Source organism: Maylandia zebra, linkage group LG7 (assembly GCF_041146795.1).
Source record: "Maylandia zebra isolate NMK-2024a linkage group LG7, Mzebra_GT3a, whole genome shotgun sequence".
NCBI lineage: Eukaryota > Metazoa > Chordata > Actinopteri > Cichliformes > Cichlidae > Maylandia > Maylandia zebra.
In genome coordinates, this window is record NC_135173.1 from 29,159,250 (window position 1) to 29,186,311 (window position 27,062).

At 41.7% G+C, this 27,062-nt stretch overlaps 1 protein-coding gene across 1 annotated transcript; it reads right to left on the minus strand.

Annotated features, from left to right (window-relative positions):
- tesmin (testis expressed metallothionein like protein) lies at positions 1-26,877 on the minus strand. Its single transcript, XM_004556187.3, has 12 exons — positions 26,786-26,877; positions 21,558-21,896; positions 21,298-21,388; positions 20,318-20,401; positions 15,384-15,513; positions 14,118-14,146; positions 13,929-13,987; positions 11,478-11,549; positions 10,210-10,312; positions 9,571-9,708; positions 2,130-2,233; positions 1-541 (listed from the first exon to the last, which is right to left on the minus strand). The coding sequence occupies exons 1-12, from the start codon at positions 26,815-26,817 to the stop codon at positions 358-360; spliced, it is 1,365 nt and encodes a 454-aa protein (XP_004556244.2). The 5' UTR covers positions 26,818-26,877; the 3' UTR covers positions 1-357.
- Between the last annotated feature and the right edge of the window lie 185 nt (positions 26,878-27,062).

Here is a 27,062-nt window from a genome sequence, read left to right on the forward strand (position 1 = left end):
TACCAGATATCAAAGAATATCTTTATTATCTCAAGGCTAATTTATAAATAGAAACATTGCCCTATATTCACAACAACATAAATAACACAAGAATACACAAATTAAAAAAGATAAACATGTCTTTTATGTAACAACTCTGAAAGCTAAATCTGAAGCTTAAAATAAGAAAAGGAAACAGTGACATGAATTTACATTAACAACAAACATTTCAGAAAGTTATTCAAATTTCACTTTGACCAGTAAAAGCTTCCAGAAACCAGAGATTACAACTTGTAAATATACAGATAAAGATCATCCAAGTCTACTTTTCTGAAGTTGCAAGCAATCGGTTTTTCCCATCTCTACAGTGTACAAGTGTTAGTTTGTCTTTTTCTCAAACATGGTTTTAGCAATCTGAGAAAGACAGCGTCCAAACTCACACAGGACCATGTGCTCAGCCTGGGCAGGGCTCTGAGTGTCTCTCTCAGCCATCTCAGCCTGAGCAAAAAGACAGTCACCTACACCCTCTAGTACAGCTGGGGTTATCACCGATACAGGCCACCTGAGCACACAAACAAACATTCACAGACATGAGTACTCTGGTATCTTTTTTTAATAAGATAAATAAATAAATAAATGGGCTTGTTAATTCAAGAAATATTTAAAAAAAAACTCCATAAATACCTCTAATTGTAAGTAGATGAGTACCACTTTCATAGAATTAGTGCGATCAACAACTTAAACAGAGTTGTTTAGGTTGTTGATCTGTTTGTTAACATAAAGTTTTCTGCTCCAGCAGTAGTGTGAGAGAACATATTTAAGTGCTTGATATCTAACATTCACACTCAAATGGATAATGAGTACCTTGTGGTTAGTATCTTGCCTAAGCTTATTTGGCATATAGTCTGGAGCAGGCGGGGATCGAACACCAACCTTCTGATTATTAGATCGGAGGACAGAAGGAGATAGATCAAAAGCTCCACTATTGAAAAGAGCCAGAGTTTAACCCTAATTAGTAATGATTAAATGCACAAATAATATATATATACACACACATAGAGAAAAGAGGTGAAAAGAGGTGAGTGGAGAAGAAACAGTGCATCATAGGAATCCCTCAGCAGCCTACACCTATTGGAGCATAACAAAGGGAGGATTCAGGGTCACCTGATCCAGTCACAACTATATGCTTAAGCAAAAAGCAAAGTTTTAAGCCTAATTTAAGCAGGACCAGGCTGAGCGGCAGACCAAAGTGCTGGAAAATCTGGTTGCTCTGCCGCTACTCCCCCTTGGCACCAGTGATGATGCTCTGCAGGATGTGGGTAGGGGAACACCCCAAAGCCTCTTCTGGATGGTTTTCAGGCCGCAGTAGAGGCCGTTGGCCTGAGCAGGGCGTGGACGTGCAGCGATGGTGCGTGTAGTGTCAGCTGGTTAACCAGCCGGCCATTCAAAAAGCGCTTTGTGCCTGTTACCTTTAATGGAGGTCCTATTTGTGCATATTGGCATGGACCTCATTGGGCCATTTCACTGGGGTGCACTCAGATACCGCTTTGTATTAGTTCTGGTGAATATGCAACATGATATCCCGAAGCAGTGTTGAACCTAAGAGCAAAGCTACACATGTTGGTGAGGTTATCACATGAGAATTTGCTCCAGGTTCAGGAACGTCGCCAACACTAAGCCCAAATGTAGCAACTTATTAGCATTAAACAATATTCAAAATACGTTATTCCCCCATATAAAATGACAATTTTACTTTACCTCTTTAGTGAACATCCTTGGTTCTCATGTGGCTAAGCGTCCTGTGTTATTGATTACTAGACTAATTGCTAAACTCTGATGAAAAGGCATGGTGATGCAGCATGGTACAACACCTGTGTTTGCAACAACTGACACCAACTGCTGTCTGGTCTCTGAGAAATGCATAAGGTGTCTCTGGTGTTGATGCTTTGATACACTGATACTGGCCATAGTGAAAAGAGTGTTACTTCCAATTTGTTCACACACTAACCGTAAAAGACACCTATGTATCTCTGTGTTGACACAATGACACTATTTCACACCCTGGTTTGAGATTATGTTTGCCTAATCATACCAATTCTGTATGATTTTCTTGTGTGGGCTTATCAAAAAGAAATACTTTCATGACTCACTTGTCCTTCGCATTGACAATCTTGTCTTTGGAGCCAGTTTGTGGGCCTGCGTCATAGTTCCTACAGCCAACACACTTACAGCCGGAAGTACACATGATGTTGGCCTAAACACAAATCAAACAAATATAGGTGAATTTTTTAACAGCTGATTCATGATCACTGGTATTCGTACTTATGCTTCAAAGGTAATGTAATTCTTAGCCAAATATCTGCAAAGACCCAAACTGACATTAATACAACCAGCATAATATCATTAAAATAATATAGTCAGTTGTGGGGGCTGCCAAAACAGGTACATGGAATGTCAATGGTGGTGAAGAAGTCTGATAGCGGTAGTGCAAGGTTCAGAGGTAGTGGCTGGATCAAGCTCACCTCAGCACAGCTTAGGTCAGGGGTCACACCAACCTTTTTGAAAGTGAGAGCTACTTCTTGGGTACTGATTAATATGAAGGGCTACCAGTTTGCCAGTTTGTATTTGAGAAGTTTGCCACACTTCTCAAATACCAAATTTCCTCAATTTAACTTAATTATGTGTTATCGTGGTAAGTGAAAATGTTGTAGAAGTGATCACTTGAAAATGTAAATACTTGCAGAGATTTATAGAAATAAAGCGTTGCATATTGATATTTATCTGTTTCCTACCTGGTTTCCTACTTGCATTCTTTATAATTATGGTGAAAAATAATTAACATAATTAGTGTCTTTACATAGATGAATATCATTAATTATTAATTACAACAATTTTTAACAAATCATGCACTGTGACATACATTATTTTTGTATGTATGTAACATACAAAAATCAACTTTCAAATTTTACAGAACTTATTGGCAGCATTTTAAAGCAAATTGTGACATGTTACACTTAACAAACACATTTGTTTTTCAATAATTAAATTCAACTTTGACATGACACTGTAATGTTGCCACTGAGAACATCTAATATGGCTTTCTTTGTCTGTTAGTGGGAAACCTGGCATTGCATGCTGTTCACCAGTGTGTTTGTTCTTGATGAAGTTCATGTCAGAAAAGGCTGATTCACAAAGATAGGTTGAACCAAACAGGCTGGCAACCTTCATAGCTGCTGTGCAAACACCACTGTACTTTTCTGTGTCAACAAGGCACCAAAAGTTTGGTGCACCCTGATAGGCTTTGAGGTGGACGTCATTTTGCAATGTTACAATTTCGATTTCCACCTGTCCAGCATCCAAGCTGAACATTGAACTTAGTTGCTCAGCAATGCATGTTGTGTCCACATTCATGAAAGGATTGGAAACGAATGAGACACATGGCTCAAGCTGATCAAGGTCACAAAACCTGTTCTCAAACTCTTGACCAAGTCAGTTTATGACTTGAGTGTACTTTTCTGCAACTTTGTCAAAAGTCTCAGATGCAGAAGCATTGTCTTTCAGCACCATCTGCACAGAGGGAAAGTGCAGCACCTTTTTTCTCTGTAAATGCACAGAGAAGATGCTCATCTGGTCTTTTTTTTTTTTTTTTGGCCTGTCCCGTTTGGCTCTTTTGCCCTCAGAATTGTTGTCTAAAGGCAAAGAAAGATGCCCAACGGATTTACTTTACCAAATTGACCATCCCAGCCTTGCCGTAATGGTCCATTTGATTCACCTTTTATTGTTTATTTTATTTTCACTTACTGAATACGGGACAGACTTGACTGGGGGAAAGAAGGGGAGAAAGAAAGAGGGAAAGAGAAACAGCTGAGAAGAGGGACGGGGGAGAGGGGCAAAAGACAAAAACCAACAGAACGGGCAGAGGAAAAAAATGCATATATCAATCACCTGGGTCACCTGCTGAGAAAGAAAAAAGAAAGCAAGCAGAAGAGAACAAGAGTAATAGAATAAACAACATCACAATGATATATGGGAATATGACAGTAAATACTAAATGTTAAACATTATTGTGCAGCACATAAGATCAACAGAACACAGTGTGCTTTGAGGTAGGAGCCAAAAAGGGTGTAGTTTGTGGGTGTGATCACCCGTGTGTACACCTGTGAGCATGGACGCGCTTGTTTTTTGTTTTTTAAAAGGTTCCTTCATGTAATAATCTGCTAGAGGGTGTGGGGGGGCCACAGCCCCGTCCTTCAGGGCATGAAGCAGGTATGGAGGAGATCAAAACTCCAGACATCCAGAGGCCCCCAGAACACAAGAGACCAAGGAAGACCAACAGAGGGGCAGCCGCGCCACTGTCCCAGAAAGAGCTGAGGAGAGTCCCAGATGAGGGCTCACCCAGCAGCCGCGGAGCAGAAGCCAGGGGGAGTTGCAGTGACGCGCCCGTGAGCTCCGCCGGCAGCCAGCCGCGCCTGAGTGACCGAGCCCCAGGCCGAGAGGCCGGGGGCACCCCACCTCCGAAGTGGCCCGAGCGAGCCCCAGGCTCCAGGCCCCGATAAGCGGCCGCCAAGGAGTGAGCCGGTGTGTACCTGGACGCCCACCCCCGGACACAAAGAACCACCAACGCACCGATGTCCGAGGGGGACCGCCACTGGCAGGGGAAGTGGTGGTAGGGGGAGATAGGCCTCCAAACCTTGGAGGGCCTGAGATGTCCCCAGAGAGGTGGCGCCTGACACCCAACCTGACATATAGACACAGACATACAGGCACACACAGATACAAACATCCATTCCCACCCTCATGCTCTCATATGCACTTACTCCACACTCAACCAACGTGGAGACAGACATAAAGAGACGTTGTACACACGATCACACTCCCCAAGCGTACTCTACAAACCGGGTCTAGGTGCCCTTGCCCCTGGAGGGGGGAACTGCACCCAGACCCAGGTGGTGTTACCCTTTTCCCTGCGGTGGGGGGAGGCAGACCGCCCCGACTCTGCAGCAGGAGGAAGGCCCCACACTCCAGACCGCAGTCGGACGGCCAACTCCTCCTCCTAGCCCCCCCGCTCCAGCAGGTCGCAGAGAATGGGGGTGAGAGAAGACTCCAAACCTCCCTCCACCCGCTCATTGTAGTGTTGATGCATGTGTGTTCTAAGGTGCATTTAAAACCCAGGAGGGCTTGGAGCTACCTGCCAGAGAGCAGCAGGTAAGCACATGGTCCCTCCTGCTAGCCCTCAATGTCTACGTGTATTTAAAATTGAGAGGTGGGCAACGATGCCAGGGGTGGGGTGTACACCCTGATGGTACTTTGGACTCCGTGTATCGTGCCCACCCCCAAGATCCTATATGTATGTGTAATGAGAGTGTGAGTAATGTGAATGTCTAAGTTGTGGGATAAAATTGAGGCAGAGGCAGCCAGAAGGGGACAGAGGGGGGGGTAGCCTCCTCTGCACCCTGGTGACATACCCCTACTCCAAGGTCCTGCATGTGTGGGTGGTTGTGGTGGAGCGGGAAGAGGGAGGCAGCTGGAGATGGGGAGGGAAGGAAGGGAGGGGCAAGTGACCCTTCCCTAGGGCCAGCTCCCCCGCTGACCCCAGTAGGCACCCCCATACTCCGCGACCCGCCAGGGAAAGGGGGCCCAGGCCCATCCAGACCGGGGCCCAGCGCAGCAGCGCCTCCCGGCCCCACAGAGCCCGGGACAGTCCTCCCAACCCCACCACAGAGAAAATTGCACCCACCCCACCATCCACTCATCTTCCAGACTACATAAGACAATAAACACCCAGGCTGAGATCTTCCTCCACCTCTCCTGTATCTCCCCCTCCTGCAGAGGGAGCTCCTGAAGAGAGGAAAGCTCCTGCAAGATGTGACAATCTCCCCCACCAGTTGAAGAGCCCCCCAGGTGGCTCGATGCACCGGCGGCACCCCGCTCCAGGGCTGGGCCCCCATGCACCCACCCGCCCACAACCCCGGCAACACACCAACCAGGACCCAAGCCCCCGAGGCCCGGTCCGGGTCCCAGCCCAGAGACTGAGCGCCCCCAGAACCTCACGCCCATCCCGGACCCACCCAGGGGCAGCCAGGCTACCAGGTCAGTAACCCACGTCCGTCAGCACAGACCCTCCCCTAGCCCCGCTGCACGCAGCCGCGAGGAAACAGTCACCTGAGAGCCAACAGAGCCCCTAACCGGACATGACCGCTACCCCGGGTTGAGCCCCCCAAGGAAAATGCCTTGGTCTTTAAATCAATTTAAAGCACTTATCATAAATAAAAATAGATGCAGCTTACTGGTAAGTTGTTATGGCGAGCTATTTTTAGAACAGGCCCGCGGGCGACTCATGTGGTCCTTGCGGGCAACCTGGTGCCCGCGGGCACCGTGTTGGTGATCCCTGGCTTAGGTTCTAGAACCTGTCTTGACTCAGTTGTCCAGGGGGTGGGGGGCTTCGAGACTGTGATTATCGATCTGAATATGAATGGTGTTTTGTTATTGGACTCCTGTAGTAATCACAGCTTTTTCCATAACCTACACAACATTCAGGCATATGCGTATTCATGAGTGCACTTGGCACCGGGACACCCTAGGTCACAGGCCAGCGACTGATTTTGTAATTATATCATCACATCTGCAGATGTAGATATATCTTAGATTGTATGGTGAAGAAGTACTTAGGCGGCAGCGTAGAGTAGCGATTAGCAATGTTATCTCACGGAAAGAAGGGTGCTCAAACCGTACCTGGTCTTGTGTGTGGAATTCACATGTTCTCCCTGTGACTGTGTGGTACTGCAACTTCCTCCCACAGACCAAAGAAATGCATGTTGTGTAAAATACTTATTCTAAAGTGGCTGTATATGTGAGCTAGATAAAGTGTACGGAATAAAGTACTGTAGAAATACCACCACTTCCCCTGCCGGTGGCGGACTCCCTCAGGTGTCGGTGCGTTGGTGGTTCTTTGTGTCTGGGGGTGGGCGTCCAGGTACACACCGGCTCACTCCTTGGCGGCCGCTTATCGGGGCCTGGAGCCTGGGGCTCACTCGGGCCCCTTCGGGGGTGGGGTGCCCCCGGCCTCTCGGCCTGGGGCTCGGTCACTCAGGCACAGCTGGCGGCCGGTGGAGCTCACGGGCGCGTCACTGCAACTCCCCCTGGCTTCTGCTCCGCGGCTGCTGAGTGAGCCCTCATCTGGGACTCTCCTCAGCTCTTACTGGGACAGTGGCGCGGCTGCCCCTCTGTTGGTCTTCCATGGTTTCTTGTGTTCTGGGGGCCTCTGGATGTCTGGAGTTTTGATCTCCTCCATACCTGCTTCACACCCTGGAGGACGGGGCTGTGGCCCCCCCACACTCCCTAGCAGATCGTTACATGGAGAAACCTTTGGAATACAAGCGCGCTGATCCACACAGGTATGCACACGGGTGTTCACTGCTCGTAGACCCAAATTACACCTTTCTTGGCTGCTACCTCGAAGCACATCTGTCCTGCGTGCTGCACAACAACATTGAATATTTAGTATTTACTGCTGTTTACACTTAGCTAGATTAATGCGATGGTGTTGTGTTTAGTATGTTGCTTTGTTTCTTTTCTTTTTTTTTGTCTTTTTTTGCTTGTTTTCTATTCTTCTCTCAACAGGTGATCCAGGAGATTTTTATTTTTTTTCTCCCCCCCTTTCTCACTGTCCCTCTCCCCTTCTGTTTTTCCTTTCCTTCCTCTTTCTTTTTCCCTTTCCTATCTCTCACTCATGTCTGTCCCGTCTGTAACATGTGTAAATAAAATATAATAAATAATAAAAACAAAGATCGACCAAATGGACCAATACGGCAATGCCACGATGATCCATTTGGCAAAGTAAATCCATTGGGTATCCTTGTTGGTCTTCAGACAACAATTCTGATGGCTAAAGAACCAAATGGGACAGGCGGAAAAAAAAAAAAAAAAAAAAAAGGGAATATATGGTTAAACAATATTGTTAGGGTGCCTGGGTCGTCGACCCAGTGTTTTGTGTTTTTGGTTCTTTGATTTTGTTTGTTTCATTATAGTCTAGCTTTGCCTTATGGGTTATACGATTATTCTTAGTTTAGGTTCTCTGTGTGGGTTTTGTTAGAGTTGTAGTGTTCTGGTTTTCTGTCTGTGATCCATAGTTGCTGTCTCCCCTGTCTGCTTTATCCCCGTGTCAAGTCTGCGTCTCTGTGTTATGTTTCCTGTTTTACTTTGAAAGTCCGTGCCTCATGTTAATGCGTCTGGTTTCGCTTCCTTTGTCTCGTTAGGCCTGATTTGCCCCAGCTGTGTTTCCCTCCTGTCTCTCATTCCCTGATTGCTCCCTCTGTGTATATAAGCCCTGTGTTCTCATCTGTTCGTGTTGTGATTGACCCTCATCTTGCTGTGTGGCCCGCCCGTGTTACTGTTATTTTCAGTTTAGTATTTGTATTCTCAGTTTTGCTAGTTCTGTGTTTGCCATCTAGCAATAAATCTGAGTTTGAGTTTACTTTCTGCCTCTGAGTGTCTGCGCATTGGGTTCTCCTTACCACCACTCCTGCCTGCACACAGCCTTCATATGACAAATATACACTATGGGGTCCTTAAGTTTTTGGATAATTACTCATTTTTTGTAATTTTGGCTCTTTACACTATCGCAGTGAGTTTTAAATCACATCAAGATTTTAATTCAAATAGTTTCACAAAAGTACTGTGTGAATTGCTTAATAATTAGAGCCATGTTTTTACATAGTCTCCATTTTCAGGCGTAATTGGATAATTGCCTGACAGGCAATTTCAAGGCCAGGTGAGGCTCTGTTTCCTTCTCATTTCCAGGTTAGGTAGATAAACGATCTGCAGTTGGTTCAGAGAGATAAGCTAGCTTTTTATTGGAATATAAGGAAGTGTCTGAAATTGAGAGCAAAAACTTTAGGAGGCCAATGTGGTATATTCTAAGACTGAATGCTGAAGCATATCACATCATTTGTCAAACATGGCGGAGGTGATGTCATGGTATGTCCACATGTGGCTGCAAGTGGAACTGGGTCATTAGTGTTTATTGACTGAACTGTTAAAGACGAATGCAATAGATTAAATACGTCTGCAATACAATCACATTGAGATTGTTTGATTCAAAATCCACTGTGTTGGTGGGGCAAAATGACCACAAAAAAAAAGTCCAGTAATTTCTCCTGTGCCCACACTGAGGATATATGGCAACCGGAGACCACAGAAAATGAATGACATTTCATGACTTCTGGTAAGAATGATCAAAATAACTGAAGGCGAGGAGATGGTGGGCAGGACCTGAGAGAGATTTTTCTCTATTTCCAGGCAAGTTAGTGAAGGGACTACCAGTGAGAGTGAAAAATACCACTGACTGACATGACACATGACATGGTAGTAAGTACAGTGCACATGCAGATTTATGGATAACTGTGCTGGTAGGTATGTCAAACTAAGCCATCCACTAGAAGAATCATGTGCCTTGTGTATGTGACTTTGACTCAAGCAGATATACCCTCTCACCAACATGAAAGATTGAAAAAGGTACCTCCACATTTAAACACGCAACTTGTTTTATGATTATGGGACCATTACAATGGTACTCTTTATGTATGTGTGTACCTCATAGCATTCACAGTAGCGCTTAAGGCAGCCAGAGCGTTTACAGTTGCAGCCTTTGTTGTGCCAACCTCTGACTGCTCCTGACTTCACACCAGCAATTTTTGGCCTGAAGGCATCTGGGTTATGACCTAAACACCACTACATAATGACAATATGGGTATCTTATGGTTAGAATAAGAAAGAAGCACAAGCTAAGCAAAATATACACATACATACATACATACACACACACCATCTACATACTGCAATTTCCAGGTGGAAACAACACAGTTTATAAAATTGTATTTTTGGAGGTGCACACCATATGCACATTGGTTGTACTGATACTACTTTTTGTGGATGAGGCTCCCGGTCTTGGAAATATGCTTTAAGCACTTTGACGACTTTTCAAAAATGGTTAGATTGCTTGATAAGAATATCAATACGTAAGAAGAAATGTTCCATCCAAGAAAGTGTTAAACTAAGTCTCAACTTGGGTTCAGATCTGCCAATTTTAATACCAGTCAATCCATCTGGCATCTCATTGACATATACAGTATACGTACAGATTTTTCATTATTTTCTTAGATGTTAAAACTAACTCACACAAACATTAATGGGGTTTTTGACTTGACCATGTTTTCAAAAAGCACTGCCAACCTTAATCGCCTTGAGACGCTTCATTTCATGCTCTGCATTGTTGTGGCAGTTAGAACAGTCACAGTTGCTGCACATCACTCCATTGGAAAAACACTCACAGTAGCTTAAAGAGAAACACAGAAATACACATCAAACAACAATTACCTTTAAAATGTAATTTGTAAGTGTCTGTTAGTAACATTACACAGTCAACTGGAGGGAAAACTTCATGCAAATCCAAACATTTTAAGGTGAAGACTTGGTTTAAGGTTAGGAGAGAATGCTCAGTTATGATGTAATGACACAAATTTCAAAGCATAGTTTCACCTTAAGTTACAGTCATGTTGGAGACCCTTGGGCCTAATCTGTGTGGCCATGTCCAGGCGTTTTACATGTGGTGCCAGCCAAAAGAAAGGGGGGTTTTCCCTCCCGTGTCCCTGCTCTTTGTTCTAGTCATTTTTTTCAGGAGCAAACATATTTTATCCTCAGGTTTTTCAACTTTTTTGTACGTTCCCGCAAATCTATCCCGATAGAAATTTGCGAGTTTTTATATTGTATTATGTGCAGGTAAAAATACCTTTGCCGGCCCACAGAGAGTAGATGTGGGTGAACTACTCCCGTGTGTGTACAGTTTCCTCTGGACAAGCCCCACTATAGCCTTTCTCATAGAAAACCCAGTTTTGCGCTTTGATACACCCACTTGAAACCTGTGTTGGATAAGTAAATTAAGCCAAACTAAATTAAGAGATGCTCTGCCCACCCTACCCACAGAGCCCCATGGTTTACCCACAAATACCCACTGTGGGCTTGCACAGGCATGTAGAGTATACAGCAAATTTTTCACCAAAAGTGATCAATTTCAGTGAATGCTGATTAGGCTTTATTTGCGTTGCCCCATGTGAATTAGTGTCAGTTCGCCTCACTGCATAGACTTTGTATGTAATCACATGACGCAAATGTCCTTTACATTTGTTGTAAAAGCACAATGAGCCTGTAATAAATTACCATCAAGCACATCTTATCGGTGACTCCCACCCAACCCCCTGAGAGTGACTTGATTTATTTTTCATATCTTTGGCAGGCCATATTTAATGAATCCATGCATAATACTTAATATTACAAATTCAATACTTAAAATAATCTCATACTATGAAAATTGTCATCAGCCCTCTTAACTCTTAAAGCCACATGAACAACATTTTAGTGTTAAATTTTAGTTATTTGTTAATCTTCTAGTGTTTAGTGACATTGTTTTGAAGTAGAAAAGCAATAGTATGATGTCTACTCACAGTTTGAGGCATTGTGATCTGGTACAATGGCAGGGCTTCCTGGACTTTGAGTCACAAAACATGCCAACATTTCTATAAGGGTAAAAATTAAGAATTTATTCCCATTAAATAATATACATATACTATTGGTAAAAATAAAAAACAACAAAAAACAAAACATAACAAGGAATTCAAGGATTTTTTTTTAAAATGTATGACAGTGTGCACACACACATAGACGCACACACAAGCTTTATGTAAATGAAGCACAGACAAATCTAAGCTGAAGCCAGGGAGGCATATATAATTCTAGTGTGTCATTAGTCGGCTAATTAACACTAATAAGTACACCATCAGTGAAAAGTTTGGACACACCTTCTCATTTAATGCCAAAAAGTTTATTCTGTCCATCAGCTGACCCAACCTGGTTCACTGGGGAAACCTGCAGTCAGCTGAGACTGAAAAAGTCACTCGGATGAGTGACAAAGTTTCTCCCACTGAAAACGCTACGTGCAGATGAACAGAATCAACCTTTTTGGGATTTCCTTACCTGAATGATTAAGCATACATCACCTTCTCATTTAATGTTTTTTCTTTTTTTGTGACCATTTACATTGTAGATTCACACTGAAGGCATCAAAACTAAGAATGAACCCATATGGAGTTTGTGAGTAAACAAAATAGTTTGAAATAACTCAAAACATACTTTACATGTTTTGGCCACCCTTTGCTTTGATTACTGCTTTGCACACTCTTGGCATTCTCTCGATGAGCTTCGTGAGGTCATCACTTGAAATGGTTTTCCAACAGTCTTGAAGGAGTTCCCTGAGACGCTGCGCACTTGTCGGCCCTTTTGCCTTCACTCTGCGGTCCATCTCATCCCAAACCATCTTGATTGGTTTTAGGTCAGGTGACTGTGGAGGCCAGGCCATCTGGCGCAGCACTCCATCACTCACCTTCTTGGTCAAATAGCCCTTACTCAGCTAGGTTTGTTTGGGGTCCCTGTCGTGTTCAAAAATAAAAGATAGTCCAACATCATGTCGCTGCAGGATGGTGTGCTGGCCACGCTGGTTCAGTGTGCCTTCAATTTTGAATAAATCCCCACCAGTGTCACCAAAGTACACCCACACCATCACACCTCTTCCTCCATGTTTCACAGTGGGAACCATGCATCGCACAAAGACATGGCAGGTGGAACCAAAGATCTCAAATTTAGACTCATCAGACCAAAGCACAGATTTCCACTGGTCTAATGTCCATTCCTTGTGTTTCTGGGCCCAAACAAATCTCTTCTGCTTGTTGCTTTTCCTTAGTAGTGGTTTCTTAGCAGCTATTTGACCATAAAGGGCTGATTTGTGCAGTCTCCTCTGAAGAGTGGATGTAGAGATGAGTCTGCTCCTGGAACTCTGTGTGGCATTTATCTGGGCTCTAATCTGAGATGCAGTTAACATGCGATTTCTGAGGTTGGTAACAGATGAATTTATCCTCAGCAGCACAGGTGACTCTTGGCCTTGTGAGTCATGTGAGCCATTTTCGTGTACAGTTTGATGGTTTTTGTGACTGCAATTGGGGACACACAGTTTGCATAATTTTCTGGAATGACTGACCCTCAGTTCTTAAAGTAATGATGGACTGTCGTTTCTATTTACTTTGCAGATAGTTTCATGCCATAATATGAATTCAGCTGACAGTTAGGGCTGTCAGCTGTGTACCAATCTGACTTCTGCACAACACAACTGATAGTCCCAACCCCATTAAGAAGGCAAGACATTCCACAAATGAACGCTGACAAGGCACACCTGTGTCGTGAAAACCATTTCAGGTGACTACATCATGAAGCTCATTGGGAGAAGGCCAAGGGTTTGCAGTGCTCTCAACTAAGCAAAGGGTGGCTACTTTCAGGAATCTAACATATAAAACATATTTAGAGTTATTTATCAATGTTTTCTTTGCTGCATAATTCCATGAGGCATGTTGTATAAATGCTGTCTGTTAGATTTTTCCTCTCTCCTAGTCTTCACACTCACTTACACAGTATTTTAACAGAGCAAATTTAAATTTGCTCTGCTGTTTATATTTTTCTTTTCCAGCTGTAAATAAACAGAATGACAATGAAATGTGAACCTGGCCTATTAACTAAAGGGTAAACTGCTAATATGCTCAAGCCATTAACCCGAGTGCTCAATGAGAAAGGTAGAAGCCACAGTGTCTCATTCAGGTCTGTGCTGTTGTGTATTCTAGGGAATGAGCCTCACGGCTTCCTCTTGGCTAATTATCAGACATTCAAATCTTTTCTCTGAAATGGGTGGTACTAGCAGCCTTTCAAGTTAGATTTACAGTTTACAGATTCTACAACATATGTGCATTATTGGACCTTTAAGACAACAGCAGTTACTGTTGATTTTTTTCCCCTACTTGGTCAGTATATTAAGCACAATGCTCACACTTTGGTTTCAGTTTCACAGTCCTAACCTTGTGGGAAGCTGCTTTTTGAATGGCTGATCTTGAGCCTCGTATAGTGGACCAGCTGTCTGGTGGTACAGGGGAAATAAAAAAAAATTAAAAAAAAAAGACTTAATACATGACTGATGAAATATTAGAAATTCAGTTAATCAACTGATCATTCAAAATGGGAAAAAATAATTTCTAAGTAATTCCTACCTGACTGGAAGTCCCCAGTACAGTCACTTCTGATAAACACAAAAGGAAAATCACCATCTACAGAAATCCCAATTTAATCAACAACTGTAAAGTGCCATAGCTGATTTTTAAAAATTAAAATCAGCTATGGCACTTATCGGTTACAACTGTGTTGCAAGAGACTATAAGAACATAAACTGAGCTTGCAACATCTGTAATAACTATTATGACATCTTTATGTTTAAAATTCACAATTTTCTACTTTTTCTTTTTCTATGTCCAGGTTTGTTGGTGAAAATGACTTAGTCCTATCTTCTTGCTGCAAGGAAAGGAAATTCAGCAAAAAAAATAAAAAAATTAAAAAATCCTGGTTTAAACTCTGGCAAGGGCCTTTCTGTGAGGAGCTTGCATATTTTCCCTGTAAATATATGGGTTTCCTGTGGGTACTGATGATTATAAATTGAGAAAAATTGTTTAAAGCATATAGAATGAAGCTATAATCTAAAGTGCTTTCAGTGGCCAGTAAGACCCTGAATGAGATCAGCACTTAAGAAAATGAATGGATGGATTGTTGAAAATGCTAATTTTTCTCGTGGCAATGTACAGGTGATCGTTAAATATACTATAAAAGTGATTATACTTCCACAGAACAGACCAGAGGTCATGGAAAAAATACAGCCACGGAATGAAAAAAGTGATATACATACAAAGACAATTGCCAGACATAATAAAATACTTATAAAATAAACATCCACGTATCTAGTCTTGTCTTTGGCTGCTCAATCTGAACACACAAGTGGTGCTCTGTTATTGGACTTCTGTGCAGACCATCAAAAAGGATGGAGTGCCCACTCTGGGTCAGATATGAGTTGGGAACCCAAATGGAGGAGTTTAAGCATCTCAGGGTCGTGTTCATGAAGGAACCCCAAAGGCTTTTTGATTAAATTTCTGGAGATGCATTAGTAGATGAAGACTGTAGTAAATTCTTAAAAATAAAATACAATAAAAATAAAATTGTGCGATGAGGAAGCAATCTCAAAATACCAGCTAGGCTGGAAGCTATCTAGGCTGGAACTTGTTTGAAAGCCAATATAAGATTAATATTAAAAATGCTAATAGCAGGTCACTATTTTCAGGAGGAGGTTAAAAAAGAAGTCCTGTTAAAATGAGTCAGATAAAACCATAAATCAAGGTTTAAGACTTGCTCTTTTATGTGTCAGACTTTATCTTATGGCTGGCACAAACTAAACTTGAAGCAATATTATAACCTCTAGTACGTAAATTTACCATAACCTTTCCCTTGAGTTAGAGTGTCATTTCTTTGAGCTGATGCAGATTCCATGGTAAGAAGCACAGGTCCTTGCTGGTGTGGATTAACTAGCGCCAAGTGCTCACCTCCGTTGACCATACACACCATCTATAGGGTGATAAAATAATAAGAGCAAACAAAATTTCTTATTACTTCTATTTTAATTTAAAACTTCAGTTTACCATTATACATTAGACAAAACTTCAGAATGAATTCAGGCACAAAAAATTATTAGAAGCAACATGGCCAGAGAAAGCCATTAATATTGAGCTACTCCAAGTGACACAAAGTAGTTGAAGTTGAATTTTTCTCAGCAATAAGAGTGACTCCACACAGTATCCTCAGAGGGAAAGATACTGCTGCTTTACATGAAAGTGTAGAAAACGTAGTAAATGTAATTACAGGGCTACCTAGACATTCAGAGCCTGTAATGCTGCCAGCAACCACTCCTCAGCAAAAAGTGAAATGTGGGACAATGTGATGTGCAACAGCGAAATTGTTTCTTGTGTGGACATCCTTTAACAATAGTGCTGGAGTAAATATAGTTTGCACAGGTGGTTGTCACAGGGGTAACCAAAAGCTTTGTTTTTCTTCTGATTTCCTGAGACAAATACATTTGATATAAATGCAATTAAGCCTGGCGGGGACATCTCTCCTCAATTGTATACTTACCTCATTTCCTTGTGTCAATAACGCTCACCAGTTCATCTTTAGCCAGCCTCAGTCTCACCCTGGATTCTCCACCACCATTCCCTCGCTTTGCTGTCACACCAATTAAATATTCATTGCTTAACCTACCTGTCCTCCTGCCGCCCGTCTCAAAGCTTCCTCAAACTCGGGTTGGAGAAACAAACTATAATTCACCAGTCTGCTGCTCACTTGGCCCCCCAAACCTGAAACTACCGCACCTGCGAGTAAGCTATCACTTCAAGTCTTTCTCCAGCCTTCTGATGCTCGGTTCACTTTTCTGATCACTAATCTCTCTCTTCCTGTGTTACAGAACCACTCGCCCCCGTGAATCCCTGTTCCGAGCCCTAGTGTTGTTTCACGTAATTCTCGCCAGTAAACTGTCTCCTGCGTCTCCCAAGTCCCTGTGTCTTTTCAGGCGATTGTCGCTAGTTAACTGTCACCTACCTCTGTGCAAATAAAATCTATGAAATTGTTCACTGTCTCCGTGTGGTATCTGCACTTGGGTCCATATCTCGTACCAGCCTCTGGGCCTTGTGGCACAGCTAAATCAAGTAAATATTATTCTGTTTTTCAGTTCCTCACATCACAATAAGATTATTTATGAAATCATAACTTTAGTCTATATATATCTTTAACTAAGCGATGCAAAATATTACTTTCATAATATGAGAAGTTTCCAAGTTAAAGGCCGTCAAATACATGGGAAATGGGTCATAATTATTTTTCTATCTATCCATCCATGCATCTTCTGCTTATCTGAGGCAGGGGCAGCAGCCTAAGCAGAGAAGCCCAGATCACCCTCTCCCCAGCCACCTCCTCCAGCTTGTCCGGGACAACACCAAAGTGTTCCCAGGCCAGCCAAGAGGTATAGTCTTTCCAGCGTGTCCTGGGTCTGCTCTAGGACAACCTCCCGGTGGGACATGCCCAGAACACCTCACCCTGAAGCCACCCAAGAGGTGCCAAGGAGATGTCCTTGTCAGATGCCCGAACCACATCATCTGGCTCCATTCGATGTGGAGGAGCAGCGGCTCTACTCTAAGACCCTCCTTTCCGACACCCTGACATAGACTTTCCCAGGGGGGCTGAGGAGTGTGATCCCCCTATAATTGGAACACACCCTAGGGTTCCCCTTTTTAAAGATGGGAACCACCATCCCGGTCTGCCAATCCAGAGGTACCGCCCCTGATCTCCACGCAATATTGTAGAAGCATAACAACCAAGACAATCTTACAACATCCAGAGCCATCAGGAACTCAGGGCAAACCTCATCCACCCCTAGGGGCCCTGCCACCAAGGAGTTGTTTAACCCAAAACACCACTTGGGTTCAGATCTGGGAGGCTGTTCCTCCCAATCACGCTCCTCCAGATCTCACTGTTTTTGCCCACATGACCGTTGAAGTCTCCCAGTGGGACAACTAAGTCCCCAGGTTGAGCACCCTCAAGCACACTGCCCAGGGACTCCAAGAAGGCTGGGTACTCTGAACCGTCGTTTGGTGCATAAGTGCATACGACAGTCAAGACCCATTCCTTGAACTGAAGGCGCAGGGAACAAACCTTCTTGTCCAGCGGGAGAAACCCCAATATACAGGCAGCAAGCCGAGGGAATACTAGGATACCCACTCCAGCCCGCTGCCTCTCACCAAGGGCAACTTAGAACTGGGACAGAGTCCAGCCCATCTCCAGGAGCCCTGCGTTGAGGCGAGCCCGACTATATCTATCATGGTACCTCTCAACCTCACACACTAATTCAGGCTCCTTCCTCACCAGAGAGGTGATATTCCATATGCTAGTCTTGGTAGCCAGGGATTGGTCTGCCAGGGCCTCTGCTCCTGGCCACCGCCCGACACACATATCGTCCCCGACCCCTAAGGCACCTCCTGTGGGTGGTGGGCCTACAGGAGGATGGGCCTATGTCCCGTTTTTGGGCTGTGCCCAGCCAGGCTCCATGAACTAAGGCTTAGCCACCAAACTGGTTCCAGGACAGGGCACCAGTAACCCTATCCCAGACAGGGTGAACTGTTCCTTGATCATATACTAATAGGGGTCTTTTGAATCGCTCTTTGCCTGGTCCCTCATCCAGGACCAATTTGCCTCCTACCAGGGGGACAACATAGCTCCTGGGAAACCTGGGACACACAAACCTCTCCACCACGATATGGTGGCGATTCACAGAGGGCCTAATTATTATTTTTCAACATTTCTCAGTATAGAGGTAAACAAATTCATTATTTTCAGGTCAGAGATAGATATTTAAGCTTTGTGGAAAAACTGCTATCAGAACAATTTTACTGGATATCATAATCTAAATTTCTTTTCTTTCTTTTTTTGTTGAGCATGATCTGTTTTTGTCACGGTTCACGAGGCGAGCTGTATGGAATTATTAAAGGACCCAAGATGCGGCACAACTGAGGTGAGGAAGCTTTTTTGAAGGAACGTGCTCAAACAACAAAGGCGAGGGTGGCGAAAAACAGAACTGAATAAAACCTAAACTGAGAAAACTAAGCATAGAAAGCAAACCAGAAACAGAGATGCAGGGAGCGACGACCAGAGACGACGGAGGGAGATAAGCAGACGAACCAGCCATGCACACGAGAAAACACAGGGCTTAAATACACACAGGGCAATCAGGGAATGGGAAACAGGAGGGAGACACGGCTGGGAGTGATTGGACATAACGAGACAAGGGGAAGCGAAACTAGAACACTGACGGGAGACGCAGACCTACAACATAAAACAGGAACTCACACATGCAAAGACACAGACTAAAGCTACGTCCACACGTACCCGGGTATTTTTGAAAATGCAGATTTTTCTATGCGTTTGCACCTTTCGTCCACACGTAAACGCGTTTTTGGTCACTGAAAACGAAGATTTTTAAAAACTCCGGCCAGGGTGGATATTTTTGAAAACTCCGTTTTTGCATTTACGTGTGGACTAGAAAAACAGAGAAAACGCAGCGTCAAAGGTGTGCACATTTTTTGACGTCACCCTGTGCGCCACGTTATTGTTTCGGTGAAATGAATTTCTACAATACTGTTACTGTTAATTGTACTCTCTGCAGTGTTTAAATGCTTACATATACACACAGTTACTGTCCCTCCACACATACGACTCGGTTCTGCTTCTATGCCCCAGCTTTGTTTACTTTTTCCCACCGAGGCTTCTAGACTTCTGATTGGTCAACATTTCTGCACGGTTAGGAATATATCGCCACCTGTTGCTTTGGCATGTTCATAGCAGCGTTTTCCTTCATTTCTGCCTTTATGTGTGGACGGGATTATTTTTTAAAACGAAAACGGAAAATCTCCGTTTTCAAAAATACCCGTGTACGTGTGGACGTAGCCTCAGAAACACGGACTTTACCCAGAGGAAAACCACAGACAGAAATGACTAAACATTAACTGAGGAAGAACAGAACCAAACACCAAAATATATCACAACAATAGAAAACAGAAAACGCTGGGTCAAAGACATGACATGACAGTTTTTCAAGTGAAAATGAGCCACATACATCTATGCATTCATATTCTTTACACTTTAAACAGTTTATCTACCATGTCTATGGACTGTGAGAGGAAGCTCGAGTGCTCAGAGGAAGCACCACATGACATGGACAACATGCAAACTTCAAACAGAAAGAGATGTAAAGCCTGTTTGAAACAAGAGCCTTCTTACTGTGAGGTGAGGCTCCACCTAGCACTATTGTGCACACTGTTTTACTATTAAAGCTATGATACATTATGTGATACTGATGCTTAAAACTGGGTATAGAGGGGGAAAAAAATCATGCTCAGTATATTTGTTGCAGTTTTAACAGCACTTAAATGTGTTTCTGAGTCCTGAAAATTACATGAGGCAAATTCCTGTATTCAAAAACATTGTGCCTTAAAGTCTGCACTGTTTTTTTTATTATTATATTTAATACAGGCCTTGCAGTCTACTAGAAGTTCCACAGATAATTCAACAATACAAATACATAATTATCAGTGTGTTAATTACATGCAAATTGCTTGAATATTGTTTACAAAATAATCATATTAGCATAATAAATTCTGTGTGGCTATAGAGAGCTGACATCTGGTGATGTTCTTTTAGTTTACATACAAGAAGGCAGGGATAAAGTGTTTTCCCTGTAGGAACACTGTACATGGATGCAAAATTAAACTTGACCTGCTGAAATCTAGTCTTTCTTAGTGAATAGAGAGAAATTTGTTAAACTTACAGGGTGTGTGATGTGAGACATGGCTTCAGTCAATCCCTCCTGAAACTGTTGATGATCCATGGGAAAAGGCTTGTGTAACTCACCCTGAAAATACACAAATATACAAACGTCTTGCATTGTTTATAATTTGCTTTCAAGGAGCCAGAGTTAATTTTTTAAATGCACAACAGAACACTGTCAGTCAAGACTGGAATCCCCAGAGCCTGGGCCTCAAAAAAAAAAAAAACATTGAAGCAGCACGGCATCATCTTGACAGAGAATTGAACAAAAGACAGCCAACATCCAAAGAAGAATGCCCTTCGAGAAGCCTGGAGGAGAAAGCTTTCCTAACAGAGTTCAGGCTACATTATAGAAAAAAGATTCTCATACCAAATATTACATTTCAAGCTCATTAAAGCTCAAAAACTCTGGGTTGAAATGTTGAATGCGCTGAAATACATCGAATTATTTACCTGAAAGCCAAAGTGAAGAACTGTTGAAAGCTGAACTTCACACAGAAGAAGTTTCAAAGTTGAAAAGTAGCTGAACATCTTTAAAATGTACATTAGAAAAAGCTGACTAATGACAAATGAAAATGGAAAAAAATTGAAAATACAAATCTGATTAAATATTGAAAGCTCATCTTTAAATAACTTGAAAAGTTAAATTATGTATTTTACATTTCTAAACTCAAGAATCTCCAATGAAGAACCAGAATATTTGCAGAAAATCTGCTGTGTGTGTGTGTGCGCTTGCATGCGTTTGTGCACGTGTGTACCTGTGTGTGTTTGTGATTTGGATCTCAATACTGTGAATGCTTAATCAGCATTTACACAGAACATTGGAATGTCACCTTTGTGGTGGAGAAGAACCCTGAGCTTGTGCAACTTAAGAGGTACAGGCTACATACAGTGGAATATATACCCAAATATTGGTTAATAAAGTACTTCATATATTTCTTAACTCACAGTAAATCCTAGAAAATGGTTAATTGAACTAACCGGCATCATGCTGTAGAGACTGTGTTCATTGGTACACCAAGAAGCAGAAACTGAGTTGTGATGGCTGCCATCTGGTGGAGCAGGCACAGGGCTGAGGAAACAAGACACATTACTTTCCTTTCACAAAGGTCCAGACATAAAAAGCAAGGTTTAAATCTTCATACTTATCAGAGTCATTTTGAATAACACACCAGCAAAAAAATTGATTGTAGTTCAAAAGTAGTTAGTTACTTAATGTGTCTATAATGTGTAAAGCTTACCCACTGACAAGGTGGTACTGGCTCAACTGTGGCTCCAGGAAGCAGTCTGAATAAGTCAGCTGACACTGAGTCGACTGATATGGATCAATGAAAGAATCAATATGATACCTTAAGTTGAGAGGGTCCAACATTTCTGATTGGACAGTATGGTGATGAGGATTGGGAACTATCCCTGGCAAACTGATGTTTGAAGTAGGCCCAGACCAAATGGGGATCTCTATTGAGATTGGACAGACATTATTGAGTCTCTCAGAGCAGCAACCTTTTGAAGAAGAATCAGCAGTATCATCATGTTCCTCGTTGTACTGTGGCTGTAGCTCTGTCGCAGGGCTATTCATCCTGGCAGAATAGAAAGACCTGCTTTAATAAAACATCCATCAAATACATCAATAGTGAATTTTGGATTTTTAAAGCTGAAGATTCAGTTCAACTGCCAAGTTGGCTTTAATAATATATCTGAAGACAGTTAAACACTACATGTATATAGGCTCATTTACACCTTGAAGCCTTGCTTTTCAAAGGCCGACATACAAGTCACTGTCTGTGAAGCTGGATTTAAGAAATAAGCGCTTAAAGTTTTTAGAATATTTTAGAATATTTTTACTATAATTATGTATTTTATGTCAGTGCAGAACAACACCAGGTTGGGTGGTTAATTGGGGTTAAAAGACTTACATTAGTTTATGTTAGCTAACTAAGAACCAACTACAAGATGCATTTCCTGAAGAAAATGCAGTGTGAATGCTGATAGCAGAATGGTTTGAGCTGAATTTTTAATCATTGTTGAATATTTGGTGAAATAACTTTCAAATGAGCTGAAATACACTGAATCGTTCACCTAAAAGTCAAAGTGCAGAACTGTTGAAAGCTGAAGTTTACACAGAAGAAGCTCATATTCCTTAAATCACTTGAAGAGTGATAATATGTATTTTAAAATGTCTAAACCCAAGAATCTTAAAAGAAAAAACAGAATATCTGCTGTGTGTGTAGATCAGTGACTTCTTGTCAAACAGGAAGTCAATAAAATAAGGCTTAAGTGATGGACAGCAGCCTCTTGCCAGAGGACTGTGTGACAAACTGTTTATGTGAGGGGTCGTCAGCATATTCTTAGCAGAGATGATGACGTGCTGTATTTGCAATTCTGCTTTTGTTGCTTCCTCAAGCTTGACTCAAGCTTGTCAGTTTGGTGAACCAAACAGATTCTCCTCACACAGTCCTAATTTATAAAGTGCTTTAGAAACCTGAACATTACAGCTAACAGGTTTGTGCTATATAAATAAATAAATAAATAAATGAATAAATAAATAAACTATAACTAACAGGTGGATTTTCCCATGTCAGTGGAGCTAGCCAGACAATAAAGATCCACTTACTGCTTAAGAGATACACAGAGAAGGTGGACAGCATGGCTGCAACCATTTGTCGACACTACAGGAAGCTATGGGGGCAATATTGCCTATATCATCTGCCAACACTGCACTCAATACTAACGAAGAACATAGCGCGAACAGCAAAACAGCACGATGGAAGAAAACGAAAGCAAGGATTTTATAAAAAAATGTGAAAGCATTTCACAAAAAACGTTAAATGTAAACTTCGATTTTCAAATTCGAAATTTTGTTGCTAAGTGTTTCCCAAATTTCCCCTCTTTACCTCCAGAACAGCAGTGGGAAACTACGTTATCATTTGTTCCTCATCACAGAGGAACCATTTCGAAACTCTATGATGCTATTCTGTCTTTTAGTAACCACTCTAATGTTAAGCTTAAGCGTACATGGGAAGAAGAACTGGGATTTCGAATACATGAGGAGTCTTGGGAACGGGCTATAACGAGGATACGATCTTCCACCTCCTGTGCTCGTCTTGGACTTATTCAATTTAAGGTCATACACAGGGTGCATTTCTCTAAGTCTAGACTTTCTGAATTGTATCCAGAAGTGGAAAATAAATGTGATAAATGCCATGGTTCTCCTTGTCACCTTAGCCACATGTTTTTTCTGTGCCCTGAGCTACGAGGTTTCTGGACAAGGTATTTTGCTATTATGTCAACTGTTCTTGGGGTAACTCTTCATCCTTGTCCTCTGATTGCTGTGTTTGGGATTCCTGCTCGCTCACTTACACTTGATTCCACACAAAGGGATATTATAGCCTTCACATCCCTATTAGCGAGACGTCTAATATTGTTGCATTGGAAGTCTGCTAAGTATCCTACTATTTCCCGGTGGCTTAAAGATGTCATGTTTTTTTTAAAACTTGAAAAAATTAAATATACGTTGAGAGGTTGCACAGCCAAATTTTTTCACAAGTGGCAACCCTTTATCTCTTATTTTGCTAGTCTAGAGGTATTGCCTGTTTAAATCTACTTTTGTTACTGTTATATTCCTCTAATATGTTTGATGGTTGTGTTGATCTGTGTGGGACTGGGGGGGGGGGGCGTTGTGTTTTGTTTTTTTTGTTTTTTTTTTTTTTTTCCATATATATATATATATATATATATATATATATATATATATATATATATATATATATTTACTTAGGAAAATTAAGAAAGGTTGATTGTATTTCGGTAACTGCAAGTACTGTTTTCTTTTTTCAATAAAAATATTTTCAAAAAAAAAATGTAAACTTCGAAAACTTGTTGTTTTGGACTGGAAAATAAAATCCTTTTTTTGTCAGAAGCCATTTTTAGTTTCGTATTTGCACATTATTTTTTGTTTAAATACTACTAGAATTTTAATTTGTATTACCTAATTTTTTTAAAACTTTTATTCTAATGGTCTTATTGAGAAATGCTAAAAATAAATTTATTGTCAAATTCATGTGTTTCCTGGGTCATTATTTTAAGGTTTTGTGAGACAGGACAACAGGGTGAGATTCACAGGTGGGCAGACTTGAACAGGTGAGGTACTGGTGCCTAAAAGAGGAGGCTGCCCACAGGAAGTAGGGATAAAATGTACTGAAATAACTGATATTTATATAGCACTTTTCACAGAATAAGAACCACAACGTGCATCACAATAATGTCAAACAGATGTACATAAAACAACACAATCGATCATACAGCACAACTCTAGTTAAAAGCCAATCTAAATAAATTTGTCTTTAGGTGCTGTTTAAAAGAATAAACACAATCAAGGCAACGTAAACATGGAGGCAAAGCACTCCACAACCTGGGGGCCACTGCTCTAAAAGATCTATCTCCTCTGGTCTCAAAACGTGTTTGTAGGACCAACAGCCTTTGATTAGATGATCTCAGGTTGCGAGAGGGAGCATGGGGTTCTAAAAGATTGGAAATGTAAGCAGGAGCATCATGATTCAGAGCTTTAAAAGTCAGTACTATGATTTTCAAATTGTAAAATGCACTGGAAGCCAGTGAAATGAGAATAAAACTGGTGTAATGTGCTCTCTTTTTCGTGTCTTTGTTAAGAGCCTTGCAGCAGCATTCTGGACTGACTGGAGACGGTCAAGATTCTTTTTGCTCAAACAAAGAAATAAAATAAAATCGTCTCTTTTTGCTTTTCATCCGTAAATACTCTGCATACTCTTTCATGTGATTCAGTTTATTTTGAAAAGACTCAACAGCATCTTGAGCTTTATTGTGAAAGTTTTATATTGAAAATAAACAAGCGGACAGGGGATGGTTTTACTGTTGTTGCTAATGACAACGTATAAAAACAGGTGCTTGTCTGTCTGTAGTGTGGTTATATTAAATATAAGAGAAAGAGAGAACTTTAAGAAATTAAGATAGCCACTACAGTGACCATCAAAACGATGAAAAAATATTGCCGTAAACAGCTTATTTTGCGACACCACGAAACAAACTATAGCATAAAATGAAACATAGATGTTTTTATAAACAGAACAACATTTAACTTTGTTCACGATTCTCCAGCAACAGTATTTCAGAATGACTGAAATTATTGTTCATTTTTACTGTACAACATTCATTACACAGTCACATATGATAATATATTGTCAAATTCAGCACAGTTCGTAGAGTAACCACCTGTTTACTGTCATAGTTCCTGTGTTTGTCTCGCTGCATTTGCTACATTTATCAAGGCAGTCAAATTCTGTTTACTCAGCACTTAGAGTAACCACCTGTTTACTGTCACACCCCAACTCCGATGAGAGCTTCCACTATTTTGTAGCCTACTTTTTAAATTTATAATGTGTTCTGCGGTAAAATATCTGCGGTGTAAAGAGAATCCGTTTTATACATGAGAGGCCGTTGAGCTCATTCTACTTCAGCTGGTATCTCGAAATGTTAACTGGTTCATTAAAAGTCAGACGTTACGTTATTCCGATTAGCCTAGGTTAATGTATCCGTTAACCTAACGGTACTTATAATTAATCATTTTGACATCTTTACCTGAATATAAATCAGTTACACAATGCTAACTAATTTTTAAGTTTTAACCACACAATGTAGCTTATTGGTGACTTACACAAATAACTGTGAATACTTACCTTACTACAGCGGTTTCTTGGGTCTCCTAACCTAGCCTTTCAAGACAGCCAGAACACCGGACGTTACTACGGTTACAAACGCGGTTCTACATGTATACATTACGATCAGTTACACGTGTGTTCACCGTTTGGATTCAAGTGTGAAAAAGATTGTGGCCGTTACTGACAGACTGCTGCGCTCATAGCCTACTTCAAGGAGAAGAACTGCGGGCTTTATGAGCGATGCTGGTGTGCAACACATCTATTTACTGCCTCTTTTCTTTTATCACTCACAATTTTATTTTGCCCTCAAAGTGATTCCCGAAATTTATTCCAGTAACCGTTTCACAATAAAGGCTTTTTGAGGAACAGTGAAGGGCTTCTATTACCGCGAACGGCTACAGGGCTTTTAGTTTGAAACAGATACAGGAAGTGTTCGGCTTTTCATCGGTCGCTTAATGCACAGGTGGTCTTTAAAGTAATAATAATTAAAAATAAAAATAAAAGAATCGAAACAGAAATGGGCAGTTAGGTAAAGATGATGGAATATTTAATCGATAAGTGATTTTCCAGCTTCAACGCAGTGTTGTCACTGATGGAGATTTTACACCGGAAATTTAAATCCCTGACGGAGTCTCACCCATTTCAGTGAAGAAAATAAGAAAAATGAAGGAGACTGTCATCAATCTCCAGGCCCGTTGTATGAGAGATAACCTTGTCTTTTCAGGTATGTTGGAGAGGACTCAGAAGAAACTATTAAAAACTTCATCCAGACCCACCTAAAGCTTCCAGAGGACACCATGAAGAACATCAGCTTCGATATAGTCCATTGTCTCTGAACCAGGAGGCCTGGGGCCCGGAGGCCACGTCCAATTGTCGCCAAATTTGACCATTTCAAGCAGAAGGAGCAGGTGAAGAGTCACGGTTAGGGAGCTGAAAGGAATAGACTTCAGCATAAACGACCAGTTCTTTAAGAGATCGTCTATTTACTTTTGTATTTCCACATCACAGTGTCAGGTCTGTGTCTTTGTGGAGGTCTCATGTTTCCTTTTTTAT

Bases quoted from the DNA above. Each gene is read 5' to 3' on its own strand.
- tesmin (XM_004556187.3), bottom strand. From the start codon at position 26,817: ATGTTCTTCATGGTGTCCTCTGGAAGCTTTAG. The intron at 10,313-11,477 runs GTGAGTAGACAT...TTTCTCTTTAAG, and splicing joins AGATCACAATGCCTCAAACT to CTACTGTGAGTGTTTTTCCA. The intron at 542-2,129 runs GTGAGTCATGAA...TTGTGTGCTCAG, and splicing joins ATTGTCAATGCGAAGGACAA to GTGGCCTGTATCGGTGATAA.